Source organism: Gnatocerus cornutus, chromosome 8 (genome assembly GCF_029298725.1).
Source record: "Gnatocerus cornutus isolate USDA-ARS CGAHR chromosome 8, icGnaCorn1.1, whole genome shotgun sequence".
Classification (NCBI taxonomy): domain Eukaryota; kingdom Metazoa; phylum Arthropoda; class Insecta; order Coleoptera; family Tenebrionidae; genus Gnatocerus; species Gnatocerus cornutus.
Window position 1 is genome coordinate 13,438,148 of NC_142240.1, and position 13,335 is coordinate 13,451,482.

The following is a 13,335-nucleotide window of genomic DNA, read 5'->3' on the forward strand; positions in this document are numbered from 1 at the left end:
TTCAATAAAAAACAACAAACATAAGAAAATGTGGATGAAGAAGAGTGAAAGACAAATTTAGCTTCATCGAGTCTCCTGCCAATTTTCCAAATAACCACCAACACAATTTTAAAATACTGCAATCTTTACGCATACACGCGACATCGCAGGCGCACAATAAACGGTGAATCGATTTGAAGGGGTAGCACCCTCGCATTAGTCACTCTCATTTATAGTTTCTTCAGTAAAATCCAGTGTATTTTTACTTTCTGCAAACAAATAAAATGTTCCGTGTATGGTGCTAAGAAAATAAACTCTTCTTGTTTATACAAAACATAAAAAATGGCATTTGCAAATAATCCCGCGTTGAAAACCCCAACGGTCTTGGAACAGTTATTGGAAGAAATCAATTTTCAGAGGACAAAAGAAATGCGGCAACTTCTCAAAGATGGTATGACGGTTTTATCCGGGGATGATTCATAGACGACTTTGTTGTAGATTCTGGGTTTGTTATGCTTCAGGGAACAACTTATTGGACGGATCTCTTCGTGCGGCATTTTTTATTTCAGAATGAATCGACAATTGACTGTGACGATTTGTTGTTTTTTGTTAGGAAGAAACACGTGAAGGGGTCCCCGCGATATCTGCCTAAATTCGAGGTAATTTCATTGATCTTTTGAACTGAATTTAATCGGTCGATTGTAGACTGAAGTTGACGTCTTTCGGAAAGACAGTAGGAAATTGCCGATTGGTGATCCTGATATTGACTGGGAAGAGACCGTTTACTTGAATTTAATTATTCATCAATTTGAATACACGCTTACACTAGCCATTTGTACAAGAACTAGTCCTAAAGAACTACAAGTGTTGAAACGCCATTCCCAGAAAGTGTACGCTTCTCCTAGTCGACGAAGAATGGACACCAAAGGAGAAGTCGAAGAAATAACTTACCCTCATATTTGCTTCATGGTAGACAATTTTGACGAAGTCTTCCACGATATTTTAGTACGCGATGGAGAGATGGTTTGTGTAGAGTTAGTAGCTGCAGACAGAGCAGGAACTGTACAAGGAGTTATTTTCTTAGGATCAATTCGTTACGACGCGCTGAAGAAAGTTTACGATTCACGGGTAAATCGTCTAATAGTTCTGCCTCGTTAAAAATAGTTTATCTCGTATTTTAGCAATCAAGTCTGGGCACCAAAATGGCTCAAAGAATGACTTTCGGTCTATTTTCAAACTCCAGTAGTCAACGCTGCGAGTTCGTCCGCATGAAAGGTCCTCAGGGTAAAGGTCACGCCGAAATGGCAGTAACGAAACCCAAAGGCTCAGGGGTCGAAACACCCACTTCTGAGCCGGGATTCTGCGCCACTGACATGTGGGATTCCGATTGGGATGAAGATCCGGAAGATTTTTACGTTTATCGAAATCAAAGAAGGTTGAGTGACCCCAGCGCTAACATCAACAACTTTGTTCGTGGTGGATGGAAATCAAAACTCGATGCAAAGTCTCGCTCAGAAAACGAAGGATTAGATTGTATAGACAACGGCGTCAGCGAAATTGAAGCTGGAGATTTACGAGACGGTAAGGACCTGTCACTTTATTTAGTTTTGATTGGATATCAGAAGCAGGACTAGAGTCAAAAAATGTCTTAGGGAGTGTAGAATAGAATAATTTCTTCTTTTTTGATTGTAGAGAGGTCCGGTCCTGCTTCTACATCCAAGTCAACTTGCTGCGGGTGTTTCCAAAAGAGAAAAAGGGGTTCGATTACTCTCCTGGAGATGTACAGTCGGAAATGTTTGGATCCTTCCAAATGTGCACAAAGAGCGCCTTTAGGGCCTCCTGATAATAAGTGTTCTTGCCAACCTTCATCACAAATAAACAATCTTATGAACCAGTCAGAGTACGAAGTCGGCAAAGAGAAAAATAAGTCCCGGAAAAAAACCAAACAGATCCGTGAAAATGCTAATTACACAGAGTTTGAGTTTGCCGATGACGCTATAAGTTTGAATAACGAAACGTTCGAAGATCGACCAGCAAGCCGCAATTCCAACTCTTCGTTAAAAGAACCAAGCGCTACAGATAATCCTTACATTACCGTTAACGGGAAAGAAGAACTGCCATGTGTTGAAGAAATCCGACAGTATTGCATATCGGATAATATATCATTAGCACCAAAAACCTGTAAGACTGAACCTAAGATTGTTATCACTCGCCAGCCGGACAATGTTAATAACGAAAGAATTAAAACTAACAAGAATTTTGATGGAAACTACAATAAGTTAAGCATTAGAAGCATTTATAGTTACTGCACTTTACCCAAGACCAAAAAGATTGTCAACAACCATAAGAACTTTTGGTTTCGACATATCGTTCCTCCTAAACGAATTACCCCTGACGGCACACATATTTACTATTGGTGTGACCTACATAAAAAAGGACATAATGGTAAAAAGCTCTCCAACTGATGTGTTGTAGTATCGATCACCCCAAAAATAAAGCAATCTCTTTGTTCTAGAATTGGACGACGGCGCCTACAACCCACTTTGGACGATGCGGGGTTTCACTCAAACATTCCACTTTTGGAAAGAAAACAAAAGAGCGCAATCCGTGCCCTTGAACGCTTTTTTGACGTATGTTACGCTGCCTTGGTGGAGCATTGCCAAAGGTTTTTTTTCCACTCGTCTCATCATTTTTATATAATTTTTTTCCAGATATACTCGACCATCGAGAAGGGCCCATCCTGACCTTCTAGTACACTTTCAATGGCACTGATTTGTTGACATTACGTAACTTCGCGAAATTCTAGTTTATCTGTGATTTTTATAAAATGTTTAGTTGAAAACAATTCAAACCTAATATAAGAGTTCTGCGCCAGGTTTGAGCTGTGATATTAATTTAATACACTAATAAATGTATGTTTATTATAATAAATTGAAAGTTCTTTCGTCTACGATTTTCTTTCAATCGCATGTTTTGTGATAACACAGGTCACAGTGATTAAAAGTTCACTCGATAAATACATCGTTTTCTGGAGAAACAATTCAGTTTTGTACCACCAAGATGTTAAAATTATGTCTCATTCTTCTTTGCATAGGCTCAATTTGGGCATGCACCCGAGACCCCAGCGTGTACCACTCAAGAGTGGGAAAACAAAGAGGAGACAATGGGTACCAAATCAAAATCAACGAAAATCCCGATAAGTACGTTCCTGGAACAGTTTACACAAGTAAGGTTTTGATGGTTCAATTCTCTTTTTTTTACACGACTCTTTAGTTTATTTGATGGGGTCAAGAACGTACAACAAGCTTCAACACTTTCGACGATTTACAATAACCGCCGAGGCAACAAATGATTCTGGAAACTTATCTCCCCAGAGAGTCGGAAGCTTCCAGTTGTTTGGGGATTCTTTATCTAAATTCAACGAAGAGTGTGTTAATACGATATCGGAAACGAGCGATGTGCAGAAAACTGAGGTTTTCTTGATGTGGAGAGCGCCACCACCAGGTTCGGGATGTGTCACTTTCAAAGCTATGGTACTAGAAGATCCCAATCACTGGTACTCTGATGACGGGAATCTCTCTAAGACTTTTTGCGAGCAAACGGAAAAAGACGTGAAATTTGATGAAAACAACGACTGTTGCGCGTGCGATGAAGCTAAATACAGCGTAAGCGTCCCGCAAAACACTCGTAAAGATTAACTTTGACTTTATAGTTGATTTTCGAAGGAATCTGGTCGAATAAAACTCATCCTAAAGATTTCCCGTTTTCGTTGTGGTTGACGCACTTCTCTGACGTGATTGGGGCTTCACACGAAAAGAACTTCACGTTTTGGGGGGAAGGTCAAATCGCCTCTGAAGGTTTCAGAAGTTTAGCGGAATGGGGATCAGTGAGACTTATGGAAACCGAACTGAGAGCAAAAAGTAAATATTTGCGGACTATCATCAAAGCTGCTGGTTTATGGTACCCCAATGTCAACACCAACACGTCTGCAAACTTCAGAGTGGATCGGAGGCATCATTTAATTTCCCTGAGCTCGATGTTGGGTAAAGTCTATTCTTCAATTTTACCATAATCTTAAAATGGTGCTCAGGTCCTTCGCCGGACTGGGTCGTGGGTGTCAACGGGCTCAACCTCTGTCTAAAGAATTGCAGTTGGATTGATAATCTTGTCTTGGATTTATTCCCGTATGATGCCGGTACCGACGACGGTATTAGCTACATGGTTTGTATAATTTGCTGTTAGAAATTCAACTAAAATTTCAATTAGTCTCCAAACGCTGAAACCAAACCAAGAGAGAGAATATACAGGATTACCACGACATACCCTGAAGATCCAAGAGCGCCATTTTATGATCCTACCAAAAAAGAGATGCCAGCTTTGGCGAAACTGTACTTGAAACGAGAGAAACTTATCCCTAAAAACTGTGACGAAACCTTTTTAAACGCTCAGCTTGATGTTAGCGAAAATACCGAAGAAGTCAGCCGACGTAACATATTCTTCACTTTTTTACCCTTATAATTGCTAATTTTCAGCGGAGTGTGCCGTTACTGAATATAATCAATGGAGTGAGTGTTCTGTTACTTGTGGTAAAGGCTTGAGAATGAGAAGCCGAGAGTACGTCCTTCCACAGAAGGCGAAAATGTTCCAATGTAACAGACAATTAATTTCTAAGGAGATGTGCGTCGCGGCGGTGGCAGAATGTACTAGGTATTAAAAAGAAAAGCTGTGTACTTTTAATAAAGGGTTTCTTAGTGACAACACTGACGTTGAAGAATCAATTGATGAGGCCCCCTTGCCTGACATTGGAGGAATTTGCGAAACTTCTCCCTGGGGACCTTGGTCCGAATGCTCCGTCACTTGCGGCGTGGGCTTTAAAATGCGCACTAGACTCTTTATTGATAGAATGGGAAGAAAAAAATGCCCTCACATTACCACTGTCGAAAAAGAGAAATGCATGAGTCCACCTTGCACCGGCGCCCAGATAGAAATCCCCGATCCCATGTGTCCTACAACTGACTGGAGTGACTGGAGCCCTTGCAGCGCATCCTGTGGTCGAGGTGTACGAATGAGAACCAGACTTCTTCTTGTAGAACCAGGACTTCAACAGAAATGTAGCTCAAGAGTAGAACTTGTTCAGCAAAGCCCATGTATGGATACTCCTGACTGTACCATCGACATGGCTACTGCGAAAGGTGGGTATCTCTTCTCGTTCGTCCTTCTAAATAAAAGGAGTGTAGTTGTATGCATGCAGGAAAGCGAGGCTGGACCTTGCACTGGATACTTTAACCGATGGTACTTTGAGCCTAGAAAAATGATGTGTGTTCCGTTCATCTACGGAGGGTGCAGAGGAAATCGAAATAACTTCTTGACCGGGGAAGAATGTATGGACGCTTGTAAAGTAGTCAGAGGTGATTAATTCAATTACAAATTCGTATTTTGACGACTAACAATGAGTTGTAGACGCGTTAAAAGGAAATCCGAACAGCGAAGGAAACTCGCCGTCGGTTCTAGCATCATCTAATTCTGGAAATGTTGGAGGAGAAGCGATAGATTGTATGGTCACTGAATGGTCCGGTTGGTCCGCCTGCAGTGTATCGTGCGGTACAGGCACGTCCGAGAAGTTTAGAATGGTAAAGAGACCAGCGGCGAATGGAGGAAGACCTTGTCCATCCAAACTCGTTAAAGCTAGAAGATGCAGAGGACCACCTTGTTACTAAAATCAAATGATTTTGTGTGGAGAGTTTAAGTTCACTTTTTTGTAACGTTCTTTATTGCTCATTATATAAATGCAACTCAGATCGACACATTTCTTTTTTGTTACATACATTAATAACGAGTACTTAATTGATAACCGATAAAAAAATTACATAATTGAAGGATTTGTACTTCTTGGAATGAACGAAATGTTAAATGTTTATTTTATTTGGCTGCTCTTTAGTTTACTGATTAAATATTTCTTATATGTGTTTTTTATTATCACTTCAACTTTATTCCTTTTTCCTAGTTAAATTATTACATTCCCGCCAACATTTGAACTGCTGTTACGTCAACGCTTCTGTTCGCTGTCACTCGCGCACTTAACCTCCAATCGTCAGACTGAAGTTTTGTTTACTTGCGCCAAAATCCATTTCAAATTCCCTTCAAAAATGAAGGGCTGCCTTTTTTGTAGAAACACGCGAATTTACAACATCCATAATGATTATGGAAACCACAACCACACGGCGAAAGACGACATGCTACAGTTTTTTGGTTATCAGGTTAGATCAAAAACACTCAAAACTGAATACTTTCGTTTACTTTTTGTATACGTATTACGTATTCTAAAAACCGGCATTTTTAGATTGAGGACCACCTGAAACCTGACGATGCCCTTTGCAACAGTTGTATGAATCTTATGGACAATGTCGCAAAACTCAAACGCAGCTTGTTGCCTATCATTTTTCGCACATGCAGGGAAGATTATAAACCGATAAATTTAGGGAAGAAATGGGCCATATTTGCTTCAATGAGTTTTGATGATGAGGATATTTTTGTGGATGCTAGAAGCCCCACGCCTAACCATCTCGTCAGTTGTAAAAGAGTTGAGTCTTATGAGAGTCCTGTTGAGTTGAAGTTTGAGACTTCAGATAGGCAGAGAAGCTTAAGTACGAATTTGTCTTTTCTAAATGTTTACCATAATACAGTGACTTTTAGGCCGGATTAGTCTAGCTAGATCCGACGCTGACAGCGAAATTCTTAAAGCGTTCTCAAAACGACGCCCTAGGAGAAAGAAACGGGGACACAACTGGTCGCGGAGGAAAAACGGAAGATATTCTAGCATGAGCACAGACACTAAAAAGAGTGTTAATTACTCGCGTAGATCAAGCCTTAGGTCAAGACCAGTATCTGCACTAAGTACAGAATCATACATGAGTTTTTATCCACCGGATTTAGATGTAGATTCACCAGTCACAATTCCAAACAACCAAGTCAGTTTACAGTATCTCAATGGGTGTATACAAAATAAAAGAACAAGATCTGTGTCTAAATTGTTGGAAGAACAAATCACAGTGAGTCTTAGAGAAGACGAGCTGCATGAATGTGGAGAAACGAATTGTAATTTTATTTGTGAAGACATTGATTTGATGGCACAACACAAAGTTACTAAACACAAACAACTCGCCTTATTTTGGTGTAGGCTTTGTAACAAAAAGTACACGTCAAGGTACGAAATTCTTCAATACAACTCTTTTGTTATTCGTTTTTTTGCAGTGAGGACCTAGAAACTCATAAGAGGACTCATCCTGAGCAATACCCATGTGCCATTTGTCGCAGAGTATTTTGGTACGATACAGATCTCCTTGAACACTGGCAAGAACATGTAAAGAATTCCGTTCCATGCAAACAGTGCGGCAAGAGATTCGCCGATAAAAAAATCGTACAAAAGCACTTGAAAGCTGTGCACAAAAGAAATATTCCCAGTAGAGTAGATTACGAGGCGTGTGTTGAAAATAGAAGTTCAATGAATAAAGACTTTGAAGTTCGAATTTTGGTACAGGAACCGAAAGATTCGTAATAGGTGCAATACACAAAAGTCAACTAAAGTGTCTTAAAAGTTGAAAATTATCCAGATTGTTTTAGGTCGCAAAATTATATTCTTAGGATTTCTTAGTATTGAGTGTTCCATAAGAAGTAAAATTAGTTTATTTATTGTTACCGAAAATATTTAACTGATTTAAGTGAAAATTTTACAAAGTTTTACGTTCCGGTTCCTATTTTGTGGTTCGAATTGATAATTGATAAAAACAAGACTCGAGTTGATTTTTCTAAAAAACTCTTTCATATCTGTAAATAACAAATATGTTATCCGTCACGGGATTCGAATATTATTTTTTTCACACTTTACTGTTTACTTTCCTATAGCCGTTGTTAGTTTCTATTAATAAACCTTTTTGGTAGAAATGTCTTTGATTATCATTACTAAACATTCATAAGCGGTTTAAAAAAAAATGGAAAAAAAAAAAAGAAATGGTGGATGCGCCGGGCCAAAAAAAAAGATCGCCCGTAAAATTCTAGACGTAACTATAATGCATTCACGATCTTTTTAGACCAGAGTAGGCCATGTTTTTTTTTCTTTTTGTTGGCTACAATGACTGACAGAGGTAGTTTTTTCACTGTCACATCTGACATGTGTCTTTCATGCATGCAAGTTTGCCACTTTTCTGATACCGGAAAAATCGTGTGTTTCCTTTTAATCGTGAAAGTAACAGTTTAAAGGCATTATCTTCAAAATATTGCAATAAAATGCCTAAAGTGATTTCGTTTTCGAACAAAAAATGTGCTATTTGCAGTTTCAAAAAGATCGCCTTGATTTAAGACGGGAACAAACGATCTGAGGTGTTACAAATATATTCTTTGTAAGGTACAAGGTCCCATAGACGTTTGTTTTCAAAATATTTTTAGATGCGGCGTGCAACCGTTTCCAATGTTCTGGACACCAAAGATGAAAAGTTTTGGCTGATAAGCGGCAACAATTAGAATTTTATGCCGAGAAAACAACACTTTTCAAAATTATTAAGTCTATGAGTTACAAACACAGAGAAGTGAACGATCACAAGACTTTATGTAAACAAAAACAATTCAAATTCTAAATTGCTGCACTTTTTAGTTAACGAAATTCGCCAAAGTTTGCTTTTAGTGTGAGATTCCATAACATAAAACCCTGGCTCAAATGCTAATTCGATCAAATAAACTTTTTTAAGGTTTTATGACTAGAATCAAGACCTGGCAGAAGTGCTTCTTGAGAATGGTAAACTTCTTGCCAATGGAATGTACTAGCAGCAGTAATGTCTTCCATTATGATTAATATTGCATTTGTTGAAAAATAATTTCAAAATTTTAGATAAAAATTTAATACAATTATCAAGTTCTGAATGTTCGGTTCAAACTGGCAACAGAGGAAAGGTTTCAGACACAATTCATAACCAAAAAAAGGTGACAACTCCAATCGACAGAACAAATGTCAATCATTTTCAGGAAACTTTGGCTCACAAAGGTTGACTACCAACCAAGTTACTAAAAAGATCGTGAATGCATTATATACCGCAATCACATAACTTAACCTCAAAGGACTAAGAACGACGTAAACGCAACCGTAACACGTCATTGAAATCACGGCACGCAGGTCGGAGGAGCAGCAACATAAGAAGCACCGTAAGGACAATATAACTCGAATTTTATTACTTTTAAGGTAGTTTTTATATTCAAACAGTTAAAAGAGCTCACAAAAAATTCATCTGACGTTTACAAAAGTTAGGTTATGTTGTTTGTCACAGATTAAACTTTCCTAAGATGGTGAAAATAGGATTGCAAGTCAAGGCGAATTTAGAGCACGTGGAGGAACTCTACACCAACCACCCAAACTATACGTTTCTTCTCAAACTGAAATGTTTAAATTGTGGCGAGACTTCCGAAAAATGGCATGGAGTAACAGAATCAGAGACATTCCCCACGAAAACTGGAAAATCCGAGACACATTATTTAGCCAAATGCAAACTGTGTGGTCGGGAAAATAGTTTGGATATCATTGAAGGCAGCAATGGTAACTGCTCTTTGAAACTGGCCACAGAATGACCATTTTTTTTTAGATAAATACACCAGCGATGATCAAGAAAAATTTAAGACAGTTGTTATTTTTGACTGTCGAGGAATCGAACCCGTAGAGTTCTCAGCGGGGGAAGGCTGGCTTGCCAAAATTGAAGAAAGTGGTAAAGTTTTCAATGATGTAGACTTGGGTGAAAATGAATGGGTGGAGTATGACGATAAAATTAAAGAATCTGTGGGTGTATATGATCTGCGATCGCAGTTTATTAAGATCAAATAAATCACATTAATTTTAAAAGTCAACATTTTTTTAAGCTTACCTACACGAGTGTTGATTTCTATTTCTACTTTTATTTTACACATATACAACTCTGTGCATAGACAAAAATCATATACACTAGGTGGCGACAAAATATCAAATTAAACGACAATAATACACCTAACAAAAAAGAAGTTGAGATTTGACTTCTTGCAGTTTATTGATCACAAAAAGTAGGGTTTTTGGAATAGTTTTGCTTAATAAAAAAACAAAAGTCTTTCTTGGTGGCTGGCAGACAGCATGTGCCAACCGCGTTTTATACTTAAGTACTGAAGAATAGCGCGTATGCAGATTATTAAACCTAAAAAAGAGAAATTAAAGTCTAGCCAATCAACTTTTTTTTCTTTACCAAAGGTCATAATTAACCACCATAGCCAGCTATTGTCTTTTGACGCTAAATCTGTAGAGTGTTGGACAATGAATGTCCACTTGGCCAAGGACAAGCCAAAACCTGATAACGCGCCGTATCTAGACGCAATAGTGTGGCAGAAACACATCAATAGCAAGAACCCAATCCAGTTGAAAATAAAAGCAACTAAAAGAATCAAATTACTGATTGCTTCACACATTTCTTATAACTACCAAAGAATGCAATATAGAACATAAAGTCTGTTCCTAATAAACTTGTGTCTACATCTTCATTTGCCTCATTCTCAACAGTTAAAATCCTTTGTCCAGGCGCTCTATATTGCGATAACTATAAGAAACATAAATAAATTCACGTGTTGTTTCTGTAGTTTGGACATACGCGCGTCGGTGCTAAACCGTTTATTGGTACAGTCTGTTCTTCCAAATTTTTTTCTCGTTGTACTTCTTCATATGTGGGTAATTTTGTTGTCTTAGTGGCTACTTCATAGGGTGGGGGTGCATAAAAATCAGCTTTAGGGGGTGGAATGTCATCACTTGAAGAACTCGTTGGTACAAAACCTACAACGGGTACACTGCTGGTTCTTTGAGGGTCAGTAACAATTTCCGACGGGGTGATCTAAAAATAAAAAAAAGTATGTCAACATATGAAGCAAATCCTTGGAATGCTTACAGTTTCATTCTGATTGTTTGGACTGGGTAAACTTGGCTCCATTTTGTCTCCAGACATGTACTCTGTACAATTCGTTGAAAAAACAACAAAGCTCACACCATAATTTTACAAAACAGACTATAAAATGGCATCCATTTTCAGAAATGTCAAGCCAGCGAAACGCAAACGCAGAAGGTCATGGAAGGGGAGCTAACAAACGATAATCGTTGGAAACACCAATCAAAATCAAGCATGAGTCAAGAAAATGCGCACTGTGGTGTAACACAAAAAAGATATGAATAATCTCTTTCTTATCACACTAGTTTGAACTTTCCCAACCAACACGAGGATACTAGGAAACTCGATAATTTAATGAAAACATAACGTGATAACGTCCTGCATTCAGACTTTGTAGTGGCTTTTAGTTCGTGCGGTTGGCACCGTAAGGCGCTACGGTCAAGTAGGAATTTTTTGAGCAAGAACGCAACAGTTGACAGTTTTGTTTCGGTGGGTGAATGTGTCATGTGTTGTACCAACGCGTGGTACGTCTATTTACTCAAACTACAAACATTGAGTAAAATTGACTTTTTATTGTCGGAAATAACTAGAAACGTACTTCTGTGATTGTTTTTTTCGAAGTGTCATTTGAAAACAAATCACTCGATTCAAACTGAATTCTTTTAAAACTTGTTTGTTGTGGTCTTAACTGTTGGAAAATTACAATTGTTACGGATTAATCAGTGCAGGACGTCTCGTCAATATTATTAAGGTATTTTTTCGATTTTTTTAGTTGATTTTGAAAATCTTAACTTGATCCGCATTTGCGAAATTCACGTTACTTCACGCTGATGTATATTCATAAGAATTCCGATTAATGCTTGCTCTGCTGAGTTCTTTGCTCTGCTAAACATTCTATTCTCATTACTCTGAAACCAGCTGGCCCATATCGCGAAATTCATTGCACCTGTTTGACCAACTTCCGCTTGAGGGATTTCCCTAAACATCCCACTGGCGAAAAAATGGGATTGGGATAGGCTGTGGAACTATACGCGCTAGTTCTTTCTAATGTCACAAATTTGGAGTAATAGCACTTGCAAACAAGGAAGTAGAGAAACACTGATAAGGATAACATTCAGCAGGTGAAAAAAATCAAAATTCTCACCACACCTTTGGTTATTTTTTCTCTTAATAATAAGAGCTTTCCAGAATTTTCTTTATGTTTGTTTAAATTACAGTTTTATTGCTTTATAACTTATAACACACCTTTGATTACTTTGATTGCACAGGGGCGTATTGAGAGTGGGTGTCATTATGTTATTTCACCTATAGAAAGTCACTGATAGTACCTAGGGTTAAAGGTTACACAGTCCTGAAAGAATTAACCCACTTTAAGACTATCGATTCTTATTTATTAGTGCCAGCTCTATTTTTACCATTTTATGTCGTGACCTTTAATTCCTAAACTGTAAATTGGATGATTTGCGTTATATTTTTAGATGCGTGATGGCTTTTTATTAAAATAATTACACGTCTCTGCGAATTTATTGGTTCACGACGAAGGAATTTCGTAAAAATGAAATCGTCCCAGGGCTACGTGGAATTTTGCTAACGTTAACCTCTACCTGTTAAGTAACGGAAGCCATAAATCTCGGATAAGCCCTGGAGGATGCAGTTCGTCTGATTTACCATAACACTTTATGTGAAAAAACTTCCAGTCTGTGAAAATTGCAGCGTAATTGAGCGTTAAATGTAACGAAAATGTCGTGGGACTTTCTAACGCGAAAAGTTGTTTTGCGAGCCAATTTCTGGAAAAAATGGGGCGAATTGGTCGAATATGGGCAAAAGCGGAAAGTTTTAATGGGAGCCCACAAATATTTAGTTTTTACGAACTCATGTAATGAAAAAAATGGAATTTTACCCACATAAAATATGCTCGTTAAACTTTCGATAATTCAAGTGTTGAAATTTAAACATTTAATCAATCAAATCGTAATAGGTGCAACTGTGATTAAATTCCAGTTCTTTAAATATGTTGTGATTCATAAAATATTTGCGATAGTAAGGTCCGCACTAGATTTTTTTTCATGCATTCTTGTTCAATCGATTACAGTTCACTTACGATTTTTTCTAATTATTCGCAGACGCAATAATCGAAGACGATCACCGTTTTGTTACAATTATTACAAGCTACATCGAGATCGAAAGTTTATGTACAAATGTTATTTAATTGAAAGTCGAACGACAGATGTTGATGGACACCTACTTTATCCCGTCAATTTAACGCAATTACCTCAAGATAATCTCCTATTGTATTGTCGAAAAGTGGGTTAACGTTTTTTAATAATAACTTTTTATGGAAAATTTCAAAATAATGATAGATTTCTCTGAATGCACGAGTAACTTTATTTGCCGAAGATGATTTGAACACCTCCACACC

General features: G+C 37.9%; 6 protein-coding genes and 1 long non-coding RNA gene across 12 annotated transcripts in view; 6 read left to right on the forward strand and 1 right to left on the reverse strand.

Moving 5' to 3' along the window:
• The first annotated feature begins 168 nt into the window (after positions 1-168).
• LOC148170031 (uncharacterized protein KIAA0930 homolog) lies at positions 169-2,927 on the forward strand. 2 transcript variants are annotated; one of them, XM_088042889.1, is made up of 7 exons: positions 169-430; positions 478-638; positions 685-1,107; positions 1,161-1,560; positions 1,672-2,424; positions 2,495-2,644; positions 2,691-2,927. In XM_088042889.1, exons 1-7 carry the CDS (start codon positions 322-324, stop codon positions 2,729-2,731), a joined length of 2,037 nt encoding a protein of 678 aa, XP_087899015.1. In that variant the 5' UTR covers positions 169-321; the 3' UTR covers positions 2,732-2,927. The 2 variants fall into 2 exon arrangements, with proteins under 2 accessions (XP_087899015.1, XP_087899016.1); XM_088042890.1 differs by lacking the exon at positions 1,672-2,424.
• A 70-nt stretch (positions 2,928-2,997) lies between these two features.
• Positions 2,998-5,775, forward strand: fat-spondin (extracellular matrix protein f-spondin). The gene is made up of 9 exons (XM_088042888.1): positions 2,998-3,205; positions 3,253-3,644; positions 3,692-4,022; positions 4,070-4,200; positions 4,246-4,465; positions 4,512-4,686; positions 4,732-5,171; positions 5,217-5,387; positions 5,440-5,775. The coding sequence occupies exons 1-9, from the start codon at positions 3,040-3,042 to the stop codon at positions 5,694-5,696; spliced, it is 2,283 nt and encodes a 760-aa protein (XP_087899014.1). The 5' UTR covers positions 2,998-3,039; the 3' UTR covers positions 5,697-5,775.
• Positions 5,776-5,876: 101 nt separating this feature from the next.
• Positions 5,877-7,877, forward strand: LOC148170033 (uncharacterized). The gene is made up of 4 exons (XM_088042891.1): positions 5,877-6,236; positions 6,320-6,623; positions 6,673-7,183; positions 7,231-7,877. Exons 1-4 carry the CDS (start codon positions 6,126-6,128, stop codon positions 7,532-7,534), a joined length of 1,230 nt encoding a protein of 409 aa, XP_087899017.1. The 5' UTR covers positions 5,877-6,125; the 3' UTR covers positions 7,535-7,877.
• Positions 7,878-8,433: 556 nt separating this feature from the next.
• LOC148170034 (uncharacterized) lies at positions 8,434-9,018 on the forward strand. Its single transcript, XR_015770656.1, has 2 exons — positions 8,434-8,801; positions 8,861-9,018. It is a non-coding gene; the product is annotated as an uncharacterized LOC148170034 (long non-coding RNA).
• Positions 9,019-9,064: 46 nt separating this feature from the next.
• On the forward strand, positions 9,065-9,859 carry LOC148170035 (UPF0587 protein GA18326). Of its 3 annotated transcripts, none has more exons than XM_088044467.1 (3): positions 9,065-9,171; positions 9,294-9,559; positions 9,606-9,859. In XM_088044467.1, the coding sequence occupies exons 2-3, from the start codon at positions 9,310-9,312 to the stop codon at positions 9,839-9,841; spliced, it is 486 nt and encodes a 161-aa protein (XP_087900593.1). In that variant the 5' UTR covers positions 9,065-9,171; positions 9,294-9,309; the 3' UTR covers positions 9,842-9,859. The 3 variants fall into 3 exon arrangements, with proteins under 3 accessions (XP_087900593.1, XP_087900592.1, XP_087900594.1); XM_088044466.1 differs by having other exon boundaries at positions 9,067-9,208; XM_088044468.1 differs by lacking the exon at positions 9,065-9,171 and having other exon boundaries at positions 9,275-9,559.
• A 136-nt stretch (positions 9,860-9,995) lies between these two features.
• Positions 9,996-11,115, reverse strand: Ndfip (Nedd4 family interacting protein). The gene is made up of 5 exons (XM_088044465.1): positions 10,920-11,115; positions 10,629-10,865; positions 10,463-10,577; positions 10,230-10,415; positions 9,996-10,181 (listed from the first exon to the last, which is right to left on the reverse strand). The coding sequence occupies exons 1-5, from the start codon at positions 10,974-10,976 to the stop codon at positions 10,078-10,080; spliced, it is 699 nt and encodes a 232-aa protein (XP_087900591.1). The 5' UTR covers positions 10,977-11,115; the 3' UTR covers positions 9,996-10,077.
• Positions 11,116-11,336: 221 nt separating this feature from the next.
• The window catches only part of LOC148170037 (uncharacterized), a 32,120-nt gene continuing 30,121 nt past the window's right edge, over positions 11,337-13,335 (forward strand). For 2 of the 3 annotated variants that reach the window (XM_088044459.1, XM_088044461.1), the window contains exon 1: positions 11,521-11,667. The gene's annotated coding sequence lies outside the window, so the exon portion shown is untranslated. Of the gene's footprint in view, positions 11,406-11,520; positions 11,668-13,335 lie in introns of those variants that run through there. The other variant, XM_088044464.1, reaches the window with a different exon arrangement.

What these genes read in the sequence shown, in the direction of transcription:
- LOC148170031 (XM_088042889.1), top strand. Translation starts at nt 322, where the DNA reads ATGGCATTTGCAAATAATCCCGCGTTGAAAACCCCAACGGTCTTGGAA. An exon ending in GCGGCAACTTCTCAAAGATG is followed by an intron (nt 431 to 477) that starts GTATGACGGTTT and finishes ACTTTGTTGTAG; the next exon opens with ATTCTGGGTTTGTTATGCTT. An exon ending in AGAAAGTTTACGATTCACGG is followed by an intron (nt 1,108 to 1,160) that starts GTAAATCGTCTA and finishes CTCGTATTTTAG; the next exon opens with CAATCAAGTCTGGGCACCAA.
- fat-spondin (XM_088042888.1), top strand. Translation starts at nt 3,040, where the DNA reads ATGTTAAAATTATGTCTCATTCTTCTTTGCATAGGCTCAATTTGGGCA. An exon ending in GCGATGAAGCTAAATACAGC is followed by an intron (nt 3,645 to 3,691) that starts GTAAGCGTCCCG and finishes TTGACTTTATAG; the next exon opens with TTGATTTTCGAAGGAATCTG. An exon ending in TACCGAAGAAGTCAGCCGAC is followed by an intron (nt 4,466 to 4,511) that starts GTAACATATTCT and finishes GCTAATTTTCAG; the next exon opens with CGGAGTGTGCCGTTACTGAA.
- LOC148170033 (XM_088042891.1), top strand. Translation starts at nt 6,126, where the DNA reads ATGAAGGGCTGCCTTTTTTGTAGAAACACGCGAATTTACAACATCCAT. An exon ending in TACAGTTTTTTGGTTATCAG is followed by an intron (nt 6,237 to 6,319) that starts GTTAGATCAAAA and finishes CGGCATTTTTAG; the next exon opens with ATTGAGGACCACCTGAAACC. An exon ending in AGATAGGCAGAGAAGCTTAA is followed by an intron (nt 6,624 to 6,672) that starts GTACGAATTTGT and finishes AGTGACTTTTAG; the next exon opens with GCCGGATTAGTCTAGCTAGA.
- LOC148170035 (XM_088044467.1), top strand. Translation starts at nt 9,310, where the DNA reads ATGGTGAAAATAGGATTGCAAGTCAAGGCGAATTTAGAGCACGTGGAG. An exon ending in TATCATTGAAGGCAGCAATG is followed by an intron (nt 9,560 to 9,605) that starts GTAACTGCTCTT and finishes ATTTTTTTTTAG; the next exon opens with ATAAATACACCAGCGATGAT.
- Ndfip (XM_088044465.1), bottom strand. Translation starts at nt 10,976, where the DNA reads ATGTCTGGAGACAAAATGGAGCCAAGTTTACCCAGTCCAAACAATCAG. An exon ending in CAAACAATCAGAATGAAACT is followed by an intron (nt 10,866 to 10,919) that starts GTAAGCATTCCA and finishes TTTTATTTTTAG; the next exon opens with ATCACCCCGTCGGAAATTGT. An exon ending in GTTCTATATTGCATTCTTTG is followed by an intron (nt 10,416 to 10,462) that starts GTAGTTATAAGA and finishes TGATTCTTTTAG; the next exon opens with TTGCTTTTATTTTCAACTGG.